The 22,034-nt window shown below is 44.0% G+C and overlaps 1 protein-coding gene across 1 annotated transcript; it reads left to right on the top strand.

The window, feature by feature from the left end:
• The first annotated feature begins 176 nt into the window (after window positions 1-176).
• On the top strand, window positions 177-2,262 carry LOC129514437 (C-C motif chemokine 7-like). The gene is made up of 3 exons (XM_055333002.1): window positions 177-301; window positions 1,042-1,159; window positions 1,811-2,262. Exons 1-3 carry the CDS (start codon window positions 226-228, stop codon window positions 1,914-1,916), a joined length of 300 nt encoding a protein of 99 aa, XP_055188977.1. The 5' UTR covers window positions 177-225; the 3' UTR covers window positions 1,917-2,262.
• Window positions 2,263-22,034: the final 19,772 nt, after the last annotated feature.

Genomic DNA, 22,034 nt, shown 5'->3' with positions numbered 1-22,034 from the left:
CTCTCTCATTTCCTAATATCTTCCCCAGGGCAGGGCAATGGCTCAGCTGATGTACTATTCCACCCTGTGATTCATTTAGAACGAACTCCTGTCACCCACTCACTTTCTTCCTGTTTGCTCGAATAAAAGGCAGGCAGAGCAGCCAGAGGGGCCAGAGGAGCAGAGAGGCTGAGACAACCCAGAAACCTCCAGCTCTCACATCCAAACTCCCTGCTCTCCACCGACATGAAGGTCTCCGCAGCGCTCCTCTGCCTGCTGCTCACAGCCGCCGCCCTCACCACCCAGGTGCTCACCCAGCCAGGTGAGCCCCTCTCTCTTTTGTTTTGAAGCCCATCACCACATCTCTGGCTTCTCATGGGCCACCAGAGCAGGAGCATCACCCACAGTTCCACTTCCAAGATCAGGAAAGTCAGAGAAGGACAAGGAGGAAGACTGATCACACAGGTGCTCCTGGGAATTTCAGCCATGGACACCAAATCCAGTCCCTTCCGGGGTTCCAGCTCTGCGCTCATGCCCCTAGTGCAGATACTACCTTGGGTCCTTGTAGCGGTGTTTGGGGAACTGGGGTGATCCAAAAGAGGGGGCCTCTGGTGGAGGGTGTGCAGAGTATTTCCAGATGTGGTGGAGGGGAAAGGAGGAGACAAGAATCTGAACTGTGCTTCATTCAGTCCAGCATCCAGAGACAGGGCTCTGCAGAGGCAGTGGATATTAGGGAGACTCAACGACCAGGCATAGATTGCTTAGGGCCTAGAGGGGGACCCATAGCTTCGGTCACCCTGTCCTGAGGATTAGACTGTTCTATGAGCCCCTCCTAACAACAACCCAGAGTTGTCGCCAGTTTCTCTTCTCCTCTCAATTAGCAGTCGTATCCTTCCGTTTTACAGTCCATGCCAGTAAGACTGAAAGTTTTATGGCAGAAACACAGGACTTAGGGTGGGTGATTTCCCTTTCCTTTGACTCTCCTCCTTACCGTTCCCTCCTTTATAAATAGAAAGTCCCAGCACACACCCTAAATAGCCTTTGTTGTTGTTGTTTCAACAGATGGGATTAATATCTCAACCACCTGCTGCTATAGATTTACCACTAAGAAGATCCCCATCCAGAGGCTGAAGAGCTACAGAAGAATCACCAGCAGCTATTGTCCCCGGAAAGCTGTGATGTGAGTGAAGCCATAACCACCCGCACTCAACACTTAGTCTTGAGTTTTGCTCCCAGGCAGTGGATAGGGTTATTATCAGACTGAGTTGGAATTTAACCCTCAGGTGCTTAGACCATCTCTAATCTAATCCTAGAAATCTTCCTATGGGAAAAGTAAATTCAAGAAAATAGAGACTTCCCATTTATAGCTCTTTGTCCAGGCGTTAGCTCAGATGTCAGTTCCTTCATCCAGGAGACAAGATGGTTTTACCTGGGGCAGCAAAAGCAGCTGCTTCACCTGAGGTTCCTTCCTTCCTCCCCTATCACCCCAGGCTAATGGGCTAGCCAGTTAGAGGACCTCCATCACCACAAGCTAATGGGCCGGCCATAAAGTGGGTTACACTACCAGGTTGAATCTTCAAGCACTCCATCTAAATGCCCTCTCTTGGGATCCCTGGGTGGCGCAGCGGTTTAGCTCCTGCCTTTGGCCCAGGGCGCGATCCTGGAGACCCGGGATCGAATCCCATGTCGGGCTCCCGGTGCATGGAGCCTGCTTCTCTCTCTGCTTCTCTCTCTGCCTCTCTCTCTCTCTCTCTCTCTCTCTCTCTCTCTCTGTGTGACTATCATAAATAAATAAAAATTAAAAAAAAATAAATGCCCTCTCTTCCCACAGCTTCAAGACCAAACTGGCTAAGGAGATCTGTGCTGACCCCAACCAGAAGTGGGTCCAGGATCACATGAAGTACCTGGACAAGAAAACCCAAGCCCCAAAGCTGTGAACAGTCATGCGCACAATGAAGCCAAGCCAGTATCCAGGAAACAATTTATATTCCCTATCCTTTCCAACATACCTTCTGAGATTATTCTACTACAATTCTAAGGAATATGAGATTTGTGCAATAATGTGAACCACAGTTTTCTTAAGTAATGTTTTATGTCTTCTAAGTTGTTAATATTTTAATTTAATGTGCTCTGGAATTGGATGTGTTTTAAATGTAAACCCTTGGATATATCACATCACTTTAGCCCCCTAAAAACTGAAGGATGCTCTCTTTTCTACCTCACTATAGTATTGTGAAGATCCTTGCAAGAATCAATGCAAATATACATATATTTAATTTTTAAGAGGGGATGTCCCTATGAAACTATAATGTTATTATAGAACTGAATATTTATGTATGTACAACTCTTGAATTTTCACATAAAATATATTTTGGATAAGACTTGACTTTGATGGCTTTTTATTTATTTTATTTATTTATTCATGATAAACACTCACACACACACACACACACACACACACAGAGGCAGAGGGAGAAGCAGGCTCCATGCAGGGAGCTTGACGTGGGACTCGATCCCAGGACTCCAGGATCACATCCTGGGCCAAAGGCAGGCGCTGAACCGCTAAGCCACCCAGGGATCCCCCTTTGATGGCTTTTTAAAGAACAGGATAAAGATGGTGGGAGTACCAGGGAGAGGAAGGCTGTTCAGAAGGTGGGGTTTGTGTTAGGGAAGAATGGGCATGTGATGGACTCTGGGCTTGCCCCCAGGCTGGGCTCACCTGCATGACAAGAAGAGTCAGGCTGGCTGGGGCCAGGTTTAGCCAGCTCCACAGCTCTAGCTGACATCAGCTTCAGCCTTTTGTTCAAATGCCTTCTTCCTTTCCAAAATAATTTCCTTTCTTACCATCCTACATACTACACGACTGTTGCATCAGTCTCATGGCTGGCTGGTTTTCTTTCTTCCAACCCTTGAATCCAGAATAATACAAGTGTCACCTGCATTGAAGAACTAGTGAGGAGATCAACAGATGACCTCGGAAATTTTTGTCCACATCTGGGAGTCACATATCTTAAAGATTTCTATCTCTACAGGTTGAGGAAGAGCAAGGAGGGTAGGAGGAGGGTATGGATGATATGAACAAGGAGGATATGACAAGCCAGCATACTGACAAATTCTTGATAACTTCAAGTTGAGCTTCTTGGAGAGTGAAGGAGAGGGTTGCATCAACACTCCACTAGAAATCTCAAGGTGTCATGAGAAATCAGACACTTTGGTAGCAAGCAGACAATTCATTGGTGACCATTTGCTGCCATCATTGATGCTCAGACCAGGTCCAACAGACCTTTCTGCCCTGCCTCCAGCCTAATAGTCCTCATCCCCAAACATCAATAAGAAATGTAGTCTCAAATGCCAGTGAGGAACAACAGCAGAACAAGCAGAGGTAGGAGGGAAATAGATACTACAGTGCAATGAGACACAGCAAGTCCTAAGGAGCAGGCAATATCAAGCAGAGGGTCAGGTAGTAGGTAGGACAGGCAAGGAGAGATAGGTTCCATGTGCCCAAGCCCGAAAAGAATCTGATCACATTCTCTTTGTCAAGCCTATCTTTTCTTATTTAAGGAATTCTGAATTCATTTGTCCTCACTGGGCCTCTTGGGACACAGAGTGTTAAAGAGAAATTCCAAATCACAACCAGGAACAGAAGCTCATACATAACTGGGCATGGAGTTTAATGGGATTCAAAAATCAGAGTGGGTGTACCACTAATGTGCCTAGTAAATTAGGGAAAGTTATTTTCCCTGACCAGGCCCCCATTCATGGAGATTTAGACACATCAGTGGCTCTCATATTAGCATCAATATCTCTTAGATACTAATAAAAACACAGATTTGGGGGCACCTGGGTGGCCCAGTGGTTGAACATCTGCCTTTGGCTTGGGTCATGATCCCAGGGTCCTGGGATCTAGTCCTGCATCAGGCTCCCCTCAGGGACCCTGCTTCTCCCTCTGCCTATGTCTCTACCTCTGTGTGTGTGTGTCTCATTAGTAAATAAACAAAATCTTTAAAAAAAAACCAACAATGTGGATTTCCAGGTACCCTCACCAAAGATTCTAATACAGAGTGTTGAGAGGGCAAGGTGCCCCTTCCATCTTTTTAACTGGTTCCAAGCCCTGTCTGCAGAAGCAGGGTACACCCTGATGTCCTCATTCAGATCAGTGTGGTCTCTGAGCTTGACTTATGCCTCTGGCTTAGACATGAAGCATGCCTTTGGTCTGAACTTTCCCACCTCCTAGATTTGGCTGGTAGGTATGCACCAGCCTTGAAATAGCTGAAGTAGTAAATGCCCACCACGTGTTCATGTGCTCTTCTACATTTTCCAGCCCACATTGCATTTGTTTAGGGGCCATATGACTGGATTCTAACCAAGTGGGTGAGAACCAAAATAATTTAAGTCATATCCCCCAAAACAGCTCATACTTCTGGACTTCTCTTCCTCTGTCATGCTGACCTTGGAGGCAATGTGCTCTAAAAATCTCAGCCTTCAGATGGAGGCAACCCATGTCCTTAAGCCAGTGGAGGAGAACCACTTGGCCTACCCTGCTCTGTGACACACAAAAGCAATAATCCTTTGTTAGGCTGAGCCACTGAAGTTGGGAGCCTAGCTTAACCCAATTAATAGAATTGGTACCATGATCATGCGTTGCTAATAGAAACCTAACATGTGTAGTATTGATTAGACATTTGGGAGTAGGAGGTGAGGAAACTATCTCAGGTTGAAATGATGGAGAATCTTGTTACAAAATGTCAAAGCTGTTGGATCCTCTCTGCTGAAATTGTAGCTCCAAGGAGAGAGTTTTAAAAATATGCATTAGTAATGCATTGGTTGTTTTTGTCTGCACTGGTCAGAGTATTGAGAGAAACAGAAACTCAGGAAAGCATTGACTCATTTTAAAGTAAAAATGAAGTGGAATATAGTCCACAAATTCAGAAACTTGCATTTGTTGGAAAAGCCATTCGTTTGTAGATCCCAAACATTCACAGAAGGTTTATTTTAAGGGGAGAAAAGTAAAAAGATTTCAGTAATAAAAATTCAGGAAAAAAAAAAACAACCTGTGAGTTGGATGAAGTGACTTAGGGCAAAAATCAGTTTGAAGTTTTAACCTTGCCACTTCAAGCCTCATTAAGAGGAAGAGAGAGGAAAAGGCAGGACAAATAATCTGAGAAGTATAACTAGAATGAAATGGGCTGTGACTACAGATGTATGGAATTGGCTGTGTGGAAAGGAATCAGAAGCCTGCTAAGTTCTCAAGAGAACTAGACTATACTGCCAATAAAACCATGAATGAGCCTGCACTGAAACAAGAAGCCATTGATCATTCAAAATGAAAACAAACTCCAAGCTCTGTGATGCAGCCAGCCATCTTCCAAGGCTACAGAGCTTCCTAGAACATGGCCCTTCTATACCCACTTCAGAGGTGGCCAAAGGAAATAACATAGAAGGAAGGATCTCACAAAAGCAATCAGAAGCCAGGATCAAAAAGACAAAAGAGCTTTCCCAGATTGTAGAATCAAGCCTAACCAAGGGTGAAGGACTTATACAACATCTGCCTGAAGGACCGCAGGATTGCTACAGGGCATTGGCCACTGGTGCACCATCTTCCCCTCCAAGAGTGAAGGTGTTGGTTGCAAGCACCTGTCTTCTTCATACTTGATATATTATGTCAGGGGAAAATAACTGGTCTTTTTAGTTCAGAGGTTACTGGACAAAGTAGATTTATGTCCTCACCTGACAGAGGACAACTTGCCACCCAGAGATCCTGGACATTTAGTTTGATGCAATGACTTTATAGGACTTTGGGTTGGTCTCTCTTCAGGATCGGTTAATTGCATTAACTTATGTTGGGAAGCAGTGAGCAAAGGACAGTCTGCATAGAAACTATTATCACTCACCAAGTATTTATGTGTTCCCTCTTCATTTCTCAGCCTTCTTTGCTCTTCAAGTCATATGATGACAGGGTGGAGACACATGTGCTAGAAGCTGCTTCCATGCCTGGTTCTTTAAATTCCCCTATGCAATCTATCAACCCTCTCTCCCTGGCTTCAGGGAACTTGGGAGCCATGTGTTTCAGATGCTGGCTGTGAGTTGCAAGCAGGTTGGATCGCTGAGTCACTCCTCAGAAAAGAGTGTTTTGGGAAACCTGCCTGACCAACATCAGGCCATGACATGAACAACAAAGAAACACCTGTTGCAGTGAGTTGCTGACATTTTTGTGCTTATCATGGAAGCATAAGCTAGTGTTACTATGAATACCTGGTGCCAGGAAATACTTTCACCATCCTGTCTCCATTTTCATTGTTGTACAAAGGACTAAAGGTGGTTGTTCCAAGACAATTATACAAGATAACATAATAAGCAGTAATAATATTTTAGACAAAAGAATATTTTAGACTGAAAGAATAGTTTTTCTCAGGGCAACTCTGAGAAGCAGGCTTCACTTTTATAAGTGACTTCACAAAAGAGGAAGCTACTTACCTTCCCTAAGCCTCTGTTGTCTCATTATCAAAATTAACTTAGTTTGAACATCTACTTTGTAGGTTTGTTGGGATGATTAAATAAATGAACCCACAGAAAATGAAGCAATATAGTGCTTGCGTACATTCAGTAAGTGAGCACTGCTACTGAGAGCTTGCTATTTGTTAGTCACATTGTTAGAATTTTTATGCTAATATATATTTGGGGTTATCTTCCTCCAAAACTAACAAGAAACTGCAGACATGGTCTCAGTGACTCTTGAGAGAGAAAGATAGCACACCCTACATGGTTCTGTTTTGCCTAAGAGAAAAGGGAGTCCAAGGGCTACATACAATGTGGCAAAGGTTTCACAAGATGGGGAGTCATGAGACAAAGTTTCTAGAATCAGACTCCGCCTAAAACACCATGTTGCCATAGGTATTTTGTCACTGGTCCCTAGGTCTCTATTCATTTTTTTAAAAAGATAAGGTTGGGGGATGCCTGAGTAGCTCAGTTGATTGAGCACCCGACTCTTGATTTCAGTTCAGGTTGGGATCTCGGGATCCTGGGGTCATGTTGGGCTCCATGCTCAGTGTAGAGTCTGCTTGAGATTCTCTCTCTCTCTCTCCCTCTGCCTCTGTTTCTCCCCCTGTTTTCACTCTATCTCTCTCTAAAAAGAAATAAATAAAATCTTTTTAAAAATAGGTAGGGTCGGAATAAAATGAGTATTAATGTCTCTTTCAATTCTGTGTATAGTTTTGCATTACTAGAGGAAATCTAGAACAAAGCTGCAAAAAAACTCCAGAGTTCTGATTCCTGGGATGCTTTTCCACTGATTATTCATTCTTTCTTGGGAAACACTCAGGAAACTAAGATTCTGTTTTTACAATGAGGGATTCATTTCCTTCCCATCACTTAGTCATTCCCCACCAAGGCCTCACATTTATCAGACACCAGACCAGAGCAAATAGTGAATCTAGCCTAGGTCATTTCTGAGTAAGAAATCCCCAGGAGGAAAAACAAAATAGTCAGAGAAGCTGACCCCACTGCTAGAGATAGCCAGACAGCTGGATGGAACCGCTACTGAACTTGGATGTTTAAGATTCTGTTTATTTACTCCCACCAAGGTGTCTGTGGTCCAGGTAAATCTAAAGCCCTGAAAGAAAAACACAAAAATGGAAAGTCCTTGTTGATAAAGCCCTCTAAACACCCCGTAATTGTGAAATTATTCCTACTAAGGAAACGTAATCACTCAATCTCATCAGCTAAACACCTCCAAAGAACATTCCAAACTCATCGTTTGGCACAATTTTTGAGACCCTGCATCTCCTGCAAATGCAACTCAGGCATTTCTGGAAACCATCCCCCAGGTAGCATGTCTTTACTTGGAAACAGGGAGAAAATTGAGGAGAAGGTATGGAGAAAGCCATTTGGCCAGACTCAGAGTCCTTTTCTAGCTCCCTCAGCTGGCAAAATCTGCCCTATTTCCTAATAGTAGTAGTAGTAGTAGTAGTAGTAGTAGTAGTAGTAATAGTAATAGTACTAAACATATACTTCCACTTACTAAGAATGACAGTGATCTGGTCACTCTTCTGAGCACTTTATATATATTAACCCACTTAATTCACACAATAATATTCTAAGGTAGGCATGATTCTCCCCATTTCAACCTAGCAGAGATTGGTTAGTAAGTTGTCCATGGCATCAAAGCTAGTTAGTGGCAGAACCATCCTCCAAACTCAGAATCCTGATTCCAGAGTCCACACTAGACTACCTTACCTGGAGTTGAGCTAGGAGAGAATAATGAAGGTCGATCCTGGTTTTCTGGTTTCTACTTGGTTCCTTTTTGAGTAATTGTAGATCAATTATTCTAGACTGGAGCTTAAAGACCACGCAGTCCGGTGAGGATCCTCTCTTAATTCTGTGCCCATGACTGACATCACCAGTCAGCCACACATTATCTTCTACTAATCCAAGGCAAGGCTTCAGAATCCTTCTCAACACACCTCTCTGTGACAAGTACTAATCAATTGATTTGATATTTGAGTGTTCAGGAAAAACCAGGAGACCTTTGCAGTCTCCAAGCCAATATTCAATTCTATAACTCATCACAGTGACACAGTGACATTAAAGACTGTCCTTGCACCATCTCCTATTAGGGGACCTAGTACTGTGCACAAAAAGAATACATGTTGGCTTCTTGTCTCTTCTTTCTCTTTGATATGTTTAGCTACCAGTCACCTGGTCTAGAATGTGCACTTAGGGAGTGAGGGTGAACTGGCTTCCAAATGTGTTTCTTGGACCCTTGGGGAGGTGAGGGCATAGAGGCCCACCCATTCTGCTGCAAACAGATGTATTTGATGTATAGGCTTTTGCTATTTCATTCCATTTGGGGGAAAGGGGTTGCAGCTAAGCAGATAGTTTAGAAATGCATGAGAACCTCCATACTATTTTTCACAGTGGCTGTGCCAATTTACCTTCCCACCAACAGTGCATGAGGGCTTCCCTTTCTGCACACCCTCACTAACACTTATTATGCCTTGTCTTTTTTGATAACTATCCTAAGAGGTGTGGAGTGGTATCTCATTGTGGTTTTGATTTGTCTTTCTGAGGAGGTGTTTTGTCACAGTGTACAAACTTTCAGTTATGAAATGAACAAATTTGGGGGAATCAAGTGCATGGGATGGTAACTATAGTTAATAACGCTGTATTATATACTTTAAATTTGCTAAGAAAGTACATTTTTTGTTTCATATGTTTTATATCTTTATTAAATTAATATAATTATTTCATATTATTTCCTTTGTTACTTGTAGCAGCAGCATGGGTTTTATGAGTCTGGGGTTTGTTTTCCACAGCTTTCACTCTCTCTAGTCCCCTTGCAATTGTTTACTTGATTTATTTTGCTCATTTAAAGCCTGTCATCCACAGATACAAGTGACTTTTGAGCATTGTCTGTTTTCCTTCTTAATCTCCCAAAGTTGTCTGTTCTCTTACATGGTTTCATTTCCTTATTGGAAGTTTTAGAGCTCTGTGGTCATTTTTCTTTCTTCTCTTGTCTTTCTTTTTATTGGAGTTCAATTTGCCAACATATAGCATAACACCCAGCACTCATCCCGTCAAGTGCCCCCCTCAGTGCCCATCACCCAGTCACCCCAACCCCCAGCCCACCTCCCCTTCCACTACCCCTTGTTGATTTCCCAGAGTTAGGTGTCTCTCATGTTTTGTCACCCTCATTGATATTTTCACTCACTTTCTCTCCTTTCCCCTTTATTCCCTTTCACTAGTTGTTATATTCCCCAAATGAATGAGACCATATAATGTTTGTCCTTCTCCGATTGACTTATTTCACTCAGCATAATACCCTCCAGTTCCATCCACATCGAAGCAAATGGTGGGTATTTGTCATTTCTAATGGCTGAGTAATATTCCATTGTATATATAGACCACATCTTTATCCATTCATCTTTCGATGGACACCGAGGCTCCTTCCACAGTTTGGCTATTGTGGGGATTGCTGCTAGAAACATTGGGGTGTAGGTGTTCCAGCATTTCACTGCATCTGTATCTTTGGGGTAAATCCTCAGCAGTGCAATTGCTGGGTCGTAGGGCAGTTCTATCTTTAACTCTTTGAGGAAACTCCACACAGTTTTCCAGAGTGGCTGTACCAGTTCACATTCCCACCAACAGTGCAAGGGGGGTTCCCCTTTCTCCACATCCTCTCCAACATTTGTTGTTTCCTGTCTTGTTAATTTTCACCATTCTCACTGGTGTGAGGTGGTATCTCATTGTGGTTTTGATTTGTATTTCCCTGGTGCCCAGTGATGCGGAGCATTGTGCTAACATGAGACTGAAGAAAGAGAAATTAAGGAGTCAATCTCATTTACAATTGCACCCAAAAACATAAGATAACCTAGGAATAAACAGTTCTTTTTTTTTAATTTTTTATTTATTTATTTATGATAGTCACACACACAGAGAGAGAGAGAGGCAGAGACATAGGCAGAGGGAGAAGCAGGCTTCATGCACCGGGAGCCCGACGTGGGATTCGATCCCGGGTCTCCAGGATCGCGCCCTGGGCCAAAGGCAGGCGCCAAACCGCTGCGCCACCCAGGGATCCCTATAACCTAGGAATAAACCTAACCAAAGAGGTAAAGGATCTATACCCTAAACACTACAGAACACTTCTGAAAGAAATTGAGAAAGACACAAAGAGATGGAAAAATATTCCATGCTCATGGATTGGAAGAATTAATATTGTGAACATGTCTCTGCTACCCAGGACAATTTACACATTGAATGCAATCCCTATCAAAATACCATGGGCTTTCTTCAGAGAGTTGGAACAAATCATCTTAAGATTTGTGTGGAATCAGAAAAGACCCCGAATAGCCAGGGGAATATTAAAAAAGAAAAACAGAGCTGGGGGCATCACAATGCCAGATTTCAAGTTGTACTACAAAGCTGTGGTCATCAAGACAGTGTGGTACGGGCACAAAAACAGACACATAGATCAATGGAACAGAATAGAAAATCCAGAAGTGGACCCTCGACTTTATGGTCAACTAATATTCAACAAAGCAGGAAAGACTATCCACTGGAAAAAAGACAGTCTCCTCAATAAATGGTGCTGGGAAAATTGGACAGCCACATGCAGAAGAATGAAACTGGACCACTCTCTTACACCATACACAAAGATAAACTCAAAATGGATGGAAGTTCTAAATGTGAGACAAGATTCCATCAAAATCCTAGAGGAGAACACAGGCAACACCCTTTTTGAACTCGGCCACGGCAACTTCTTGCAAGATACATCTATGAAGGCAAGGGAAACAAAAGCAAAAATGAATTATTGGGACTTAAGATAAAAAGCTTCTGCACAGCAAAAGAAACAGTCAACAAAACTAAAAGATAATCGCAGAATGGGAGAAGATATTTGCAAATGACCTATCAGATAAAGGGCTAGTATCCAAGATCTATAAAGAACTTATTAAACTCAACAGCAAAGAAACAAACAATCCAATCATGAAAAGGACAAAAAACATGAACAGAAATTTCACAGAGGAAGACATAGGCATGGCCAACAAGAAAGTACATTTTAAGAGTTCTCACCACATTAAAAAGTTGGATTATGTGAGGTAATGGACCTGTGAGCTAACTTGATTATAGTAATCACAATATATATGTACATCAAACCATCACACTGTACATCTTAAATATAGATAATCTTTATTTGTCAATTATGCCTCAATAAGGCTGGGGCAAGAGTGCGCAGGAGGTCAAGTTCAATAGGAAGGATCCAGTCATGTTCTAGGACACTAAAATCCCAGGGTCTCAGAGCCTACAACTACAAGATTTAACCATGGGGGCAAGGTTCTCATGTGCTACAATTCCTGGATGCCAGAGACCTAGCAGTGTTCGGAGCTACTGAGATCTCTCCACATCTGGAGGAAGGGGAGCCTACCAGGAGTTTTAGGATCCCCTCCTGGCCTCCAGATCCAAAAGACATGACATGAACACAGGAACGAGGTGGGGTGAGGGGAAGGTTCCTGGATTTCTTCATCTTCATGCCTTGATTTCCTGCCTCCCCTGTCTAACTACAGATGTTTCATTTCAGAGAAAGCAGGGCTTTTAAGAATGATCCTCTCAAGACATGAACAGACATTTCTCCAAAGAGGATGTACAAATGGCATCCTGGGAAATATAAATCAAAACCACAGTGAGAGGGACACCTGGGTGGCTTAGCTGTTGAGCTTCTGCCTTTGGCTCAGGGTGTGGTCCCGGGGTCCCAGGGATCGAGTCCCACATCGGGCTCCCCACAGGGAGCCTGCTTTTCCCTCTGTCTGTGTTTCTGCCTCTCTCTGTGTGTGTCTCTCATTAATAATAATAATAATAATAATAATAATAATAAACCCACAATGAGAGATCACCTCACACCCAGCAGAATGGCTAAAATTAACAAGTCAGGAAACAACAGATGTTGGCAAGGATGCAGGGAAAGGGGAACCCTCTTACACTGTTGGTGGGAATGCAAACTGGTGCAGCCACTCTAGGAAACAGTATGGAGTTTCCCCAAAAAAGTTAAAAATAGAGCTACTCTATGACCCAGCAATTGCACCACTAGGTGTTTACCCAAAGGGTAATTAACCCAAACAGTGATTCAAAGGGGCACCCGCACCTCAATGTTTATAGCAACAATATCCACAACCAGGGAAAGAGCCCTGATGTCCATCAGCAGATGAGTGGATAAAGAAGATGTGGTATATACATCAAAGAAGAATGAAATCTTCTCATTTGCAAGCTAAGTGAAATAAATCAAAGAAAGACAAGTACCATATCATTCCACTCATATGTGGAATTTAAGAAACAAAACAGATGAACATAGGGGTAGGGAAGGAAAAATAAAATAAGATGAAAAGAGAGAGGGAGTCAAACCGTAAGAGACTCTTAACTACAGGAAACAAACTGAGGCTTACGGAGGGGAGGTGGGGAGGAAGTGGGGTAACTGGGTGACAGCCATTAAGGATGGCACTTGATGGAATGAGCACTGAGTGTTCTATGCAACTGAAGCATCACTAAATTCTATGCCTGAAACTAATACTACACTTTTTGTGAACTAACTTGAATTTAAATTTAAAAGAATTTTTAAAAAGAATGATCCTTTCATATTACTGTCCAAGCTCAGTCATTTTCATATGCATACATTCTACACTTTGAGCCCCAGGATGGATGACAAATGTGCCAAGTGCCCCCCAACACACACACACACACACACACACACACACACACACACACACCCTACTTTGCCTCTTATGTCCTGTTAACTTGCTGGGATCTGGGACTTGGTCAGCAGGTAAGGCTTCCATCTTCATGACTTGCTCATGACCCTGGCCAGGCAAAGGCTTCCCTGGAAGCTCCCACCCTCTCTGTTCTTTTTTAAAGGCAGGCAGAGTAGCCAGCATTGCAGACAGGCTGAGACCAAACCAGAAACCCCTAGCTGGCACACAGAAGCTGGCATCCTCACTCTCCTATATGCAGCACTCCTGCACCACCTTCAGCACCTCAGCCGCCTTCAGCACCCAGATGCTTGCCCAGCCAGGCAAGCCCCTCTCTCCCTTATGGAAAAGCTGACCACGCCCAGAACTATCAGATCAGCAAGAATCTGTAAAGACTTGCTGCAAGCCCTGCATTATTAAATGGGAAAAAACAAGTCCCATGAGTGGACAAGATGTGCCCTGATCTCATGATCAGTGAAGAGCCAGAGCTAGAAATCCAGGCCACTGAGGCTAGTCCCCACATTCTTTCCTGATAGGAGTATTGCGAAAAGTGCTTTGTGCATCCATGATCCGACTGCTCTTGGAGTGCTCAGGGATGGCACCACCAAAAGAATGACCCTCTCTTACTGTGGCAGAGAGCACATTTTTGTCAGTAGCGGAGGGGAAAAAATTCTTTTGATTGTAGACTCAGAATGTTTACTGAACCCTAAGACAACTTTCATAAGTAATGGTTAGAAGAGGGGAAGGAGGGCAGCCTGGGTGGCTCAGTGGTTTAGCGCCGCCTTCGGCCCAGGGTGTGATCCTAGAGACCCGGGATCACGTCCCACGTCGGGCACCTGGCATGCAGCCTGCTTCTCCCTCTGCCTGTGTCTCTGCCTCTCTCTCTCTCTCTCTCTCTCTCTCTCTCTCTCTCTCTCTCTCGTCTCTCATGAATAAATAAATAAAATCTTTGAAAAAAAAAGAGGGGAAGGAGGTCCAGTGGAATCTCAAGGTGACATATTTTGACTCTGTTCAGGAAAATGGCCTAGGTGTTTGTATCAAAACTCATTTTTCCATCCTGTGATGACTTAGATTTCTTGTACCTGTCAGTCCAAATAAGATAATGCATGCTACGGTAGCAAACTGTTATTGGTGGCTTAAAACAACAAAGGTTAGTGTCTCACTGTACTAAATATCTATAGTGTATTGGATAGAGCTTTAGCCTCATATACTCGGGATTCTAGATTGAGAGCAGTTGCCCTAGGGAATATTGCTGCTTACTGTGATAAAGGAAAAAGAAAGTTCTCCTGAGTTTTTCATGGACAGTTACAAACTCTGGCTCAGAAATGACCCCTACCACTTTTTTTTCTCATTTATTAGTTAAAACTAGTTAATGGTTCCAACCAACCAAAAGTGACCAAGAAATGCAAGTCTGCCAAGTGTCCAGAAAGCAGAGAATGGAGAGTATTTGGTGAACAGTACTATGACTATCACGTAGCCACATAGCTCCTCATAATGACAGAACTAGAGCTTATTGCATTGACCAAGATTTTCCCATATCATTGCTGGTGGGGATGGGCCCCAGCTGGGGACACTGAATCAAAGGCAGAGACACAGGACCTCAGAGCAGATGAATTCCACCTGCATCCCTTACATTTTCTTACCTTCTCTGAAATATTCTTCTTCTCTTGCAAAGTCATGCTTTCAGGGACGCCTGGGTGGCTTAGCGGTTGAGCGGCTGCCTTTGGCTCAGGTCATGACCCCAAGGTTCTGGGATTGAGTCCCACATCGGGCTCCCCGCATGGAGCCTGCTTCTCCCTCTCCCTCTGCCTGTGTCTCTGCCTCTCTTTCTCTCTCTCTGGGTCTCTCATGAATAAATAAAATATATATTTTAAAAAAACGTCATGCTTTCAAATATCTACATGTCATCAGTGCCTCATTCTTTCTATCTATTTCTCTGCAAACCCTTCCCCCATAATTCAGCTTCTTTCCCAACCATCTGCTACTTTAGTGTGACCAGTAGGAAGTTCTCCATTCAGTGACCATAGAACTACACAAGAATCACCAGTAACAGAGAGCTGTGATATAAAGTAGAAAACCCCACTGTCTCCCCGTTCCAAAATTCATTTCTCAGTGGCAGAAGTACAAAGATCGTGTCAAAGTTATTCGGACTCATGGACTCCGAGAGTTCTATCTCTATAATCCAATCCATGAATTTTCACAACAGAAAATTTTCACTCCTAGTTCCCTACCTGGAGGCTTGTTCAGTTTACACTAGTTTCTCTGAGTCATGAGCAAGGATGGCTTTACTGAGCCATCAAGAGGGCAAGCTAACCCCCAGATTCCTCTTCTTTCTCTGTCCCCTTCCTCCTCTCCCATGGCAACCCTGTCCCATGGCAGATGGTCCTGAAATGTTTAGAGCTAGATGAACACAATTTTTGAAGAGTTTCTCTCTCATTGTTCCCCCTCTCTCTCACCAAACAGGCCAAGGAAGTAGTCCCAGGGAGAAGTATGTCTAGGACACCATGAAGTACTTGGCTCAAGACTCCAAACTTCAAAACCATAAATATTCACCTTTTTGAAGCCAAACCAGAGCCTGAGAAATGCTTGATTCATTTTCCCTGGTCTCCCTAAGATTCATTCCACGATAATCTAATCACCATTTCAAAGGGAATAGCTTTTGTTTAATCATTTTAATGAAACACATTGCATTTAAGCTACTGACATTTTAAAACTTCTCTGCCATAAGTATCAGTCATTTTTAAAATATAAAGCTTTGGTCAGCTCCCTCCTCCTCTGTGAGCCCCAACTTAATCCTTACAAAGTATGAGTAATGTGACTTCTTTCCTCCCTACCTCCCTAAAATCTTGTATAAGTCCTGGTGAGGATCATCCATATGAAGAGGTTTTGTATTTTTAAGAAAACACCACTCTTATAAACCAAGGATATGTCATAAAATTAAATGAAAGTAAATGTTATTTTAGGAGTACAAAAAGATAGGTATTTTTCATTACAGTCAACAATTATAATATTTGTGGAGAATCTATATTGAGCTGAGAGGGAGAAAGGTGGAAGTAGGGGTGAGTAATATGGTTATGGGGGTGGGAGGACTGTCCCCCAAATGGGACTGGCCTTTTGGATCAGCTGGTCTTCAATGAAATTCAGGGTAAAACTGATAGGGTAAGACACACCCTTTCCATCCCTCTGACTGTGGTCCCCAAGACTGATTTCCCAGACTCCAAGTACTTGAGCCACTTATTCAGCAGGACCCTCATCACAGTGCCTTCCTTAGCCAACCTCACACTTGTCCCGAGCCCCTCCAGTGGCCCATTGCTGCAGCCTGTGACATTCTCTCTGTGCCTGAGTTTCCTCTCATCACCCTCCAGCCCCAAATACACAGATAAAACAAACATTGGGAAACCAGAGTAAGGCTAGATGGCTCTTGGCAAGAGGTTTATTGAGACTAAGGCTTTACAGGCACTGAGAGAGGCTTTGTCCTGGGACTTAAGCCAGGTCTTGATGAATGGACAAGTGCAGGTTTTTTTGTTTTTGTTTTTGTTTTTTTATATTTATTTAAAGGATATTCCAGGCTGTTAGGTGTTAGGGTCAGGGTATGTGTAGAGCACTGGGAGACTTTGGGAAGGAAGATGGAAGCCAGTATAGGAAGATGAAGGGTTTGTGCTCCATTCATATAGTAATAACATGAATATGTCATATAAACATGTAATTTTTATCACTCAAATTAGGACACTTTTGAGAGTAAAAGGAAGCACCATTAAAAATTATGCTGGGTCAACATATGTAAATTAACACTGTCCCAAAGCATCTGGTCACCCTAGCAGAAAAGGGCGATAAGTACCCTCCTGCTGTAACTTCACATGATCTGAGGCTGCCAATCTGGAGGGCCAATGGCCCACTCCATCGTGCTCCAGTAGAGTCACTGCATTGCGTAGCTCTGAAGGGCGCCATTCACACCAAAGTCAACCTTGGGCCACTATGTGTCACTACTCTCTTTCAGACTGAGCTTTTCTCAGAAGCTTCTCTATGAGAGCCTCAGGCACAAGCATGTACCCCATGAGCAAGTAGAGAGGTTCAAGGGACTACTGCATTCAACGCAATCACTGGACCTCACTTCAGGTACTACAAGCCTCCCTGCCTTTCTGGCAATCTAGCAGACTTCAGCCCCAAACTCCAACCAGGGAGGCACCTCCCAATGTCAGCATGTCCAGGAGGCAGGCTCCAGCAGCCTGCCAGTGGCGTGGCCATAGGACAGCTCATTAGAGTCAGCAGATCCACTGATGCCAGACAAATCTTAAAGAGGATATCAAGAAGGGAGAGCAGGTGGGAAGAAGTACCTTCCATTTGTGAAAGACTAAATAGAATTTGCTCACATCCTTGATGCCAAACCCTCTATCTATTCTTTCAAGGAATACTAAACCCAACTCATTTCTAACTGGGCACAGCATCACCTACCACTTGAGTATGAAAGTGTGGGCACAAAGCATTGGGGATCTTTAATTCTTCTGATGGCACACAGATGCCCAACCCAGAACCAGAGATGTCAGCAAATGGTTTCTCTGGGGAACAAACTCTTTGATGACAACTGTCACACAGACAGTACTAGAAGGTATAGCAAGCAGGACTCAACAGAGAGAATCTGTATTGTAGAGGTCATAATGCAGGTCTCGGCCAATCCCACAGGGATCTTTAGAACTGGGATATCCCAAATGGGCAAGAGGACCCAGGCTTTTATAGCCCATATTAATCTGTTATTGAGGCAGGCTGCTCTCAGAAAAGGGCATGACTCCAAGCAATATAGCTCTCATCAGCCAAGGGAAGTTCCTACAAGGAAACAGCTTAGCGCATTTGGCTGCCAACATGCTCAGTAGCGGGGGAAGGAGCACACCAGTCCTGGGTGGGAGGATCTGGCAACCCACCAGGGAATCTACCACGCCCCAGTCTTTGTACTGTGCATCCATCAGTCATACAATAGGTCCTAGAAAACTCCTCTGGGAATCTGATGAAACACTTTTTCTCATGAAACTTGTAAGAGAGAGGCTAGTAAGGGTGAATTAGCACCCCTCCTCATTGCTGCAGCAGGTCTTGAGGCTATAAATAATACTGTGATATTGTGATTTATAATAAAAAATATACATCTGATGCTCAACTCTATTTTTGGCACAGAGTTCCTAAAACTCTCAGAATTTCCTGTAATGAGAACTATAAAGGTGTCCTTTGCTTTGTTAATGAGCAGGCTTTTGGAAACCACCCAAGAATGGGTGGCTAGAGGAGCCAACCATGTGATTAGAAGGTTAGAACTTTTAGTTCCAACCCAGAACCCTCCAAGAAAGGGAGAAGGGATGGAGATTGATTGAGGCACCACCAATGGCCAGTGACTTCATCAATTATGACTATGTAATGAAGCCTCCATAAAACCTCAGAAGGACAGGGTTCACAGAGTGTCTGGTTGTTGAACACTTTGAGATTTGGGGAGAATGGTGCCCTACAAGACATCATGAAGCCCCATGCCTTTTCCCCATACCCTGCCCTATGACTGTCTTCCATCTTGCTGTTCTTGAATGAAATCCTTTTATAGTAAACCAGTAATCTCATAAGTAAAATGTTTATCTGACTTCTGCGAGGGGCTCTAGCAAATTAATCAAATCTGAGGAGGGAGTGGTTGGAATCTCTACAGCTAGTCAGTCAGAAGCATAGGTGACAAACCTGGACTTGCAATTGGTGTCTGAAGTGTTGGGTTGGGGAGGATGGGTGGTGTGTGCAGTCTTGTAGCACTGAGCCCTTAACCTGTGAGATCTGAGGCCAGAAGACATTGGTAGACAATGTCAGAAGTGAGTTGAATTGTAGGACACCAAGGTTAAGTGTTGGAGAACTGCGTGGAACATGCACACACACACACACACACACACACACACATTGAAATTAAGATCAGAATCTTAGATATTTACTACTCTTTCCTCAAACACTAGTTCTAGGTTTCCTTCAACCTCAATCAATACCTCCACTGGTCTGGGTACCTTGACTCCAGGGTTGACTCAGACCCTCTTTCCTAAGGAGTTCAGTCCCTTGTCATCATGCTGTTTTCAGGCTGTGACACAAACAAAATTGGGTGAAGGTATACCAAGAGGTATCCAAGTGGATCACCTGATAGCCAAACATAGTTTTCTCTGCCCCCTTCAGGTAAAAGCAGCTCCACCTCCTCTTTTTTTTTAATATTCTATTTATTTATTCATAGAGAAGAGAGGGGGTGGGTGGGTGGCAGAGACACAGGCAGAAGGAGAAGCAGGCTCCATGCAGGGACTCGATCCTGGGATTCCAGGATCAGGCCCTGGACCGAAGGCAGGCGCTAAACCGCTGAGCCATCCAGGCTGCCCCTCACCTTCTTTTGATGGCCTGGGTTAATTGCCCCACCAGGATGGTGATGCCTCTCTCTCCTTGCTGTGGATCTCTCAGCCATCAAGTCTAAAGAGACAGAGGGTAGCCACAGCTTGACATTTAACAAGACTCTTGCTATAAATCTTTTTTTTTTTTTTTTTTTTTTTTTTTTTTTTTTTTTTTTAGGAAACTGGGACTTCTGAACCCACAGAGCTCTCAGTTGCAGGAATGGGAAACACGAAGTCTCCCAAGTGGGTCATTGGGAGTGATGGTAAGTAGGGTCATTCCTACTTCCACCACTTGATACCTGGATCTGTGACTTTTGCCTATTGGGCATATCACAGTATTTATTAGTTGATTTAGAGTATATATCTTCCCCAAAGACTCTAGTTCAATGTGTTAAGAGTCAGGGGCAGGTGGACCTGGGGCCCCTATTCTACTCCCTAGACTTGCTTCAGCTCTGGTTTGCCCTGGACTGGCTATGCATTCTCTGGCAAATTGCTTGATCTTGCTGCTAAAGTGGAGACTGACACACTTGCTACTGGGTAAAGAGCACCATAACAAAGGCATGTGGGTGTGTGTTCAGCATAGTTCAAAGGAATGTCTGCACAGAGGCAGCTCTCACTTTCACGAGCTTTGCCCCACATGAGGAAAGCATTTAGCTTCTCTAAGCCTCCGTTCTTTTATCTATATAATGAACATCGTAAGAGCACTTATCTCAGATGCTGATCAGGAGGATTAAATTAGAGAACACACACACACACACTCCACAGTCCCTGGCATGGAGCACAAATGCACCAGAAACAGCCATCATTGTTGACTGTTTGCCACACGCAGTTGCAGTGCTGAACTCTGCAGGAAAATGAGTTTGTAGAATGTCTCTTCCAAGCAGTTTCAAGCAACTTTGGGAATGGCTGGGAGCAAACATCAGCTGGTTCTCCTCTGTACAGCGAGAACAGAGGCCCTGGGATGGAGAGAGCACAATGCAGCAGAAGACGTGGGCTCTGGGATGCAGAGGCCTCTCATGCCCTGTGTGGCCTGAGGATTTCATTTCTATCTTTGGGCCTCGATTTTTCCATCTGAGAAAGGAGAGGGTGGAAGACATGTTCTCAGGACCTATTTAATTTTTTCTCTGTTTATGTGGTCTCAGAGGAAAGCTGGGAGTCTGGATTCCCAGGTAGCACATCCACCTAATCATTCTTGCTCCTTAAGGACCAGACAGGGAGCCAGGAGTTCTGTTTCCACAGGGGTCGGGGGATTCATCTCCTGCCAGAGTCATTCCTGATCACAGACTTCCATCCAAGCAACCTGCAATAGTGGGAATTGTATCTGCCTTAGGTGAGTCCTGGCCAAGAGGTCACTGAGGGAGAACACAGAAGAAAACTAGACAGCTCCTCCTCACATCATAAGGCAGCTGAGCCAGATGGAACAGCTGCCAACCCCAGATGGTTGGACGGATGGGGTTAACATTTCACACAGAATCTCTCCAGAAAGCATAGAGCTGGTCTTGGGGGGGATGCTATGAAATGAAAATAACAGGTAGACCGACTGCCTGGCATCACTGAACACTGGCCCAGCTGTGACGCTGGCATCACTCCTTCATCCCCAGACCCTTTAGGACCCCCTCCTCCTCCCTGGCATTCCTCGTGGTTCCTTTTCCACAACACAGGCATTCCTGGAAAACCTTGCCCACAGCAACATGTCTCAGTTTGCAACCATGAGTCAGTTGATAGGGAGGAATTATGAAAATTCCTTTATCTTACACTTTGAGTCCCTTCCCACAAACGCCTTCTGAAGTCTCTAAAAGTCATGACTGATAAACTTATCAAGAACCTACTTGGGGCACCTGAGTGGTTTGATGGGTTAATCACCTGACTCCTGGTTTTGGCTCAGGTCATGATCTCAGGGTTCTGGGATCCAGCCGCATGCCAGGGTCCATGCTCAGTGGGCAGTCTGCTTGAGATTCTCTCTCTCCTCTCTCGCTGCCCCTCTCCCCGCTCTCTCTGTCTTTCTCTCTCAAATAAATAAATAAATAAATAAATAAATAAATAAATAAATAAATAAATAAATAAATCTTAAAAAGGAGAGGGGCACCTGGATGGCTCAGTGGTTGAGTGTCTGCCTTGGGTTCAGGGTGTGATCCAGAGATCAAGTCCCACACCTGGCTCCTTGCAGTGATCCTCCTTCTCCCTCTGCCTGTGTCTCTGTCTCTCTCTGTGTCTCTCATGAATAAATAAATAAAATCTTAAAAAAAACCCACTTACTCTCCCTCCACACATACATGATGTGGTGGAGAAGCCTATACTCACAGCCCGGTGGGGAACACAGCCCAGCTAGGCTTCTAGGGTCTGAGGATTGGCCCCCTCTAGTGGATGGTCAGTGCAGACGCGGGAAACGGTGTATGATAGAAGTCACTCTTTAAAACTTTTCATGCATCAATCCATTTAACCCTCA

Source organism: Nyctereutes procyonoides, unplaced genomic scaffold (genome assembly GCF_905146905.1).
Source record: "Nyctereutes procyonoides isolate TBG_1078 unplaced genomic scaffold, NYPRO_anot_genome, whole genome shotgun sequence".
In the NCBI taxonomy this organism is placed as follows: domain Eukaryota; kingdom Metazoa; phylum Chordata; class Mammalia; order Carnivora; family Canidae; genus Nyctereutes; species Nyctereutes procyonoides.
Note: the sequence above shows the minus strand (reverse complement) of the source record. Positions and strands in the feature narration are given on the sequence as shown.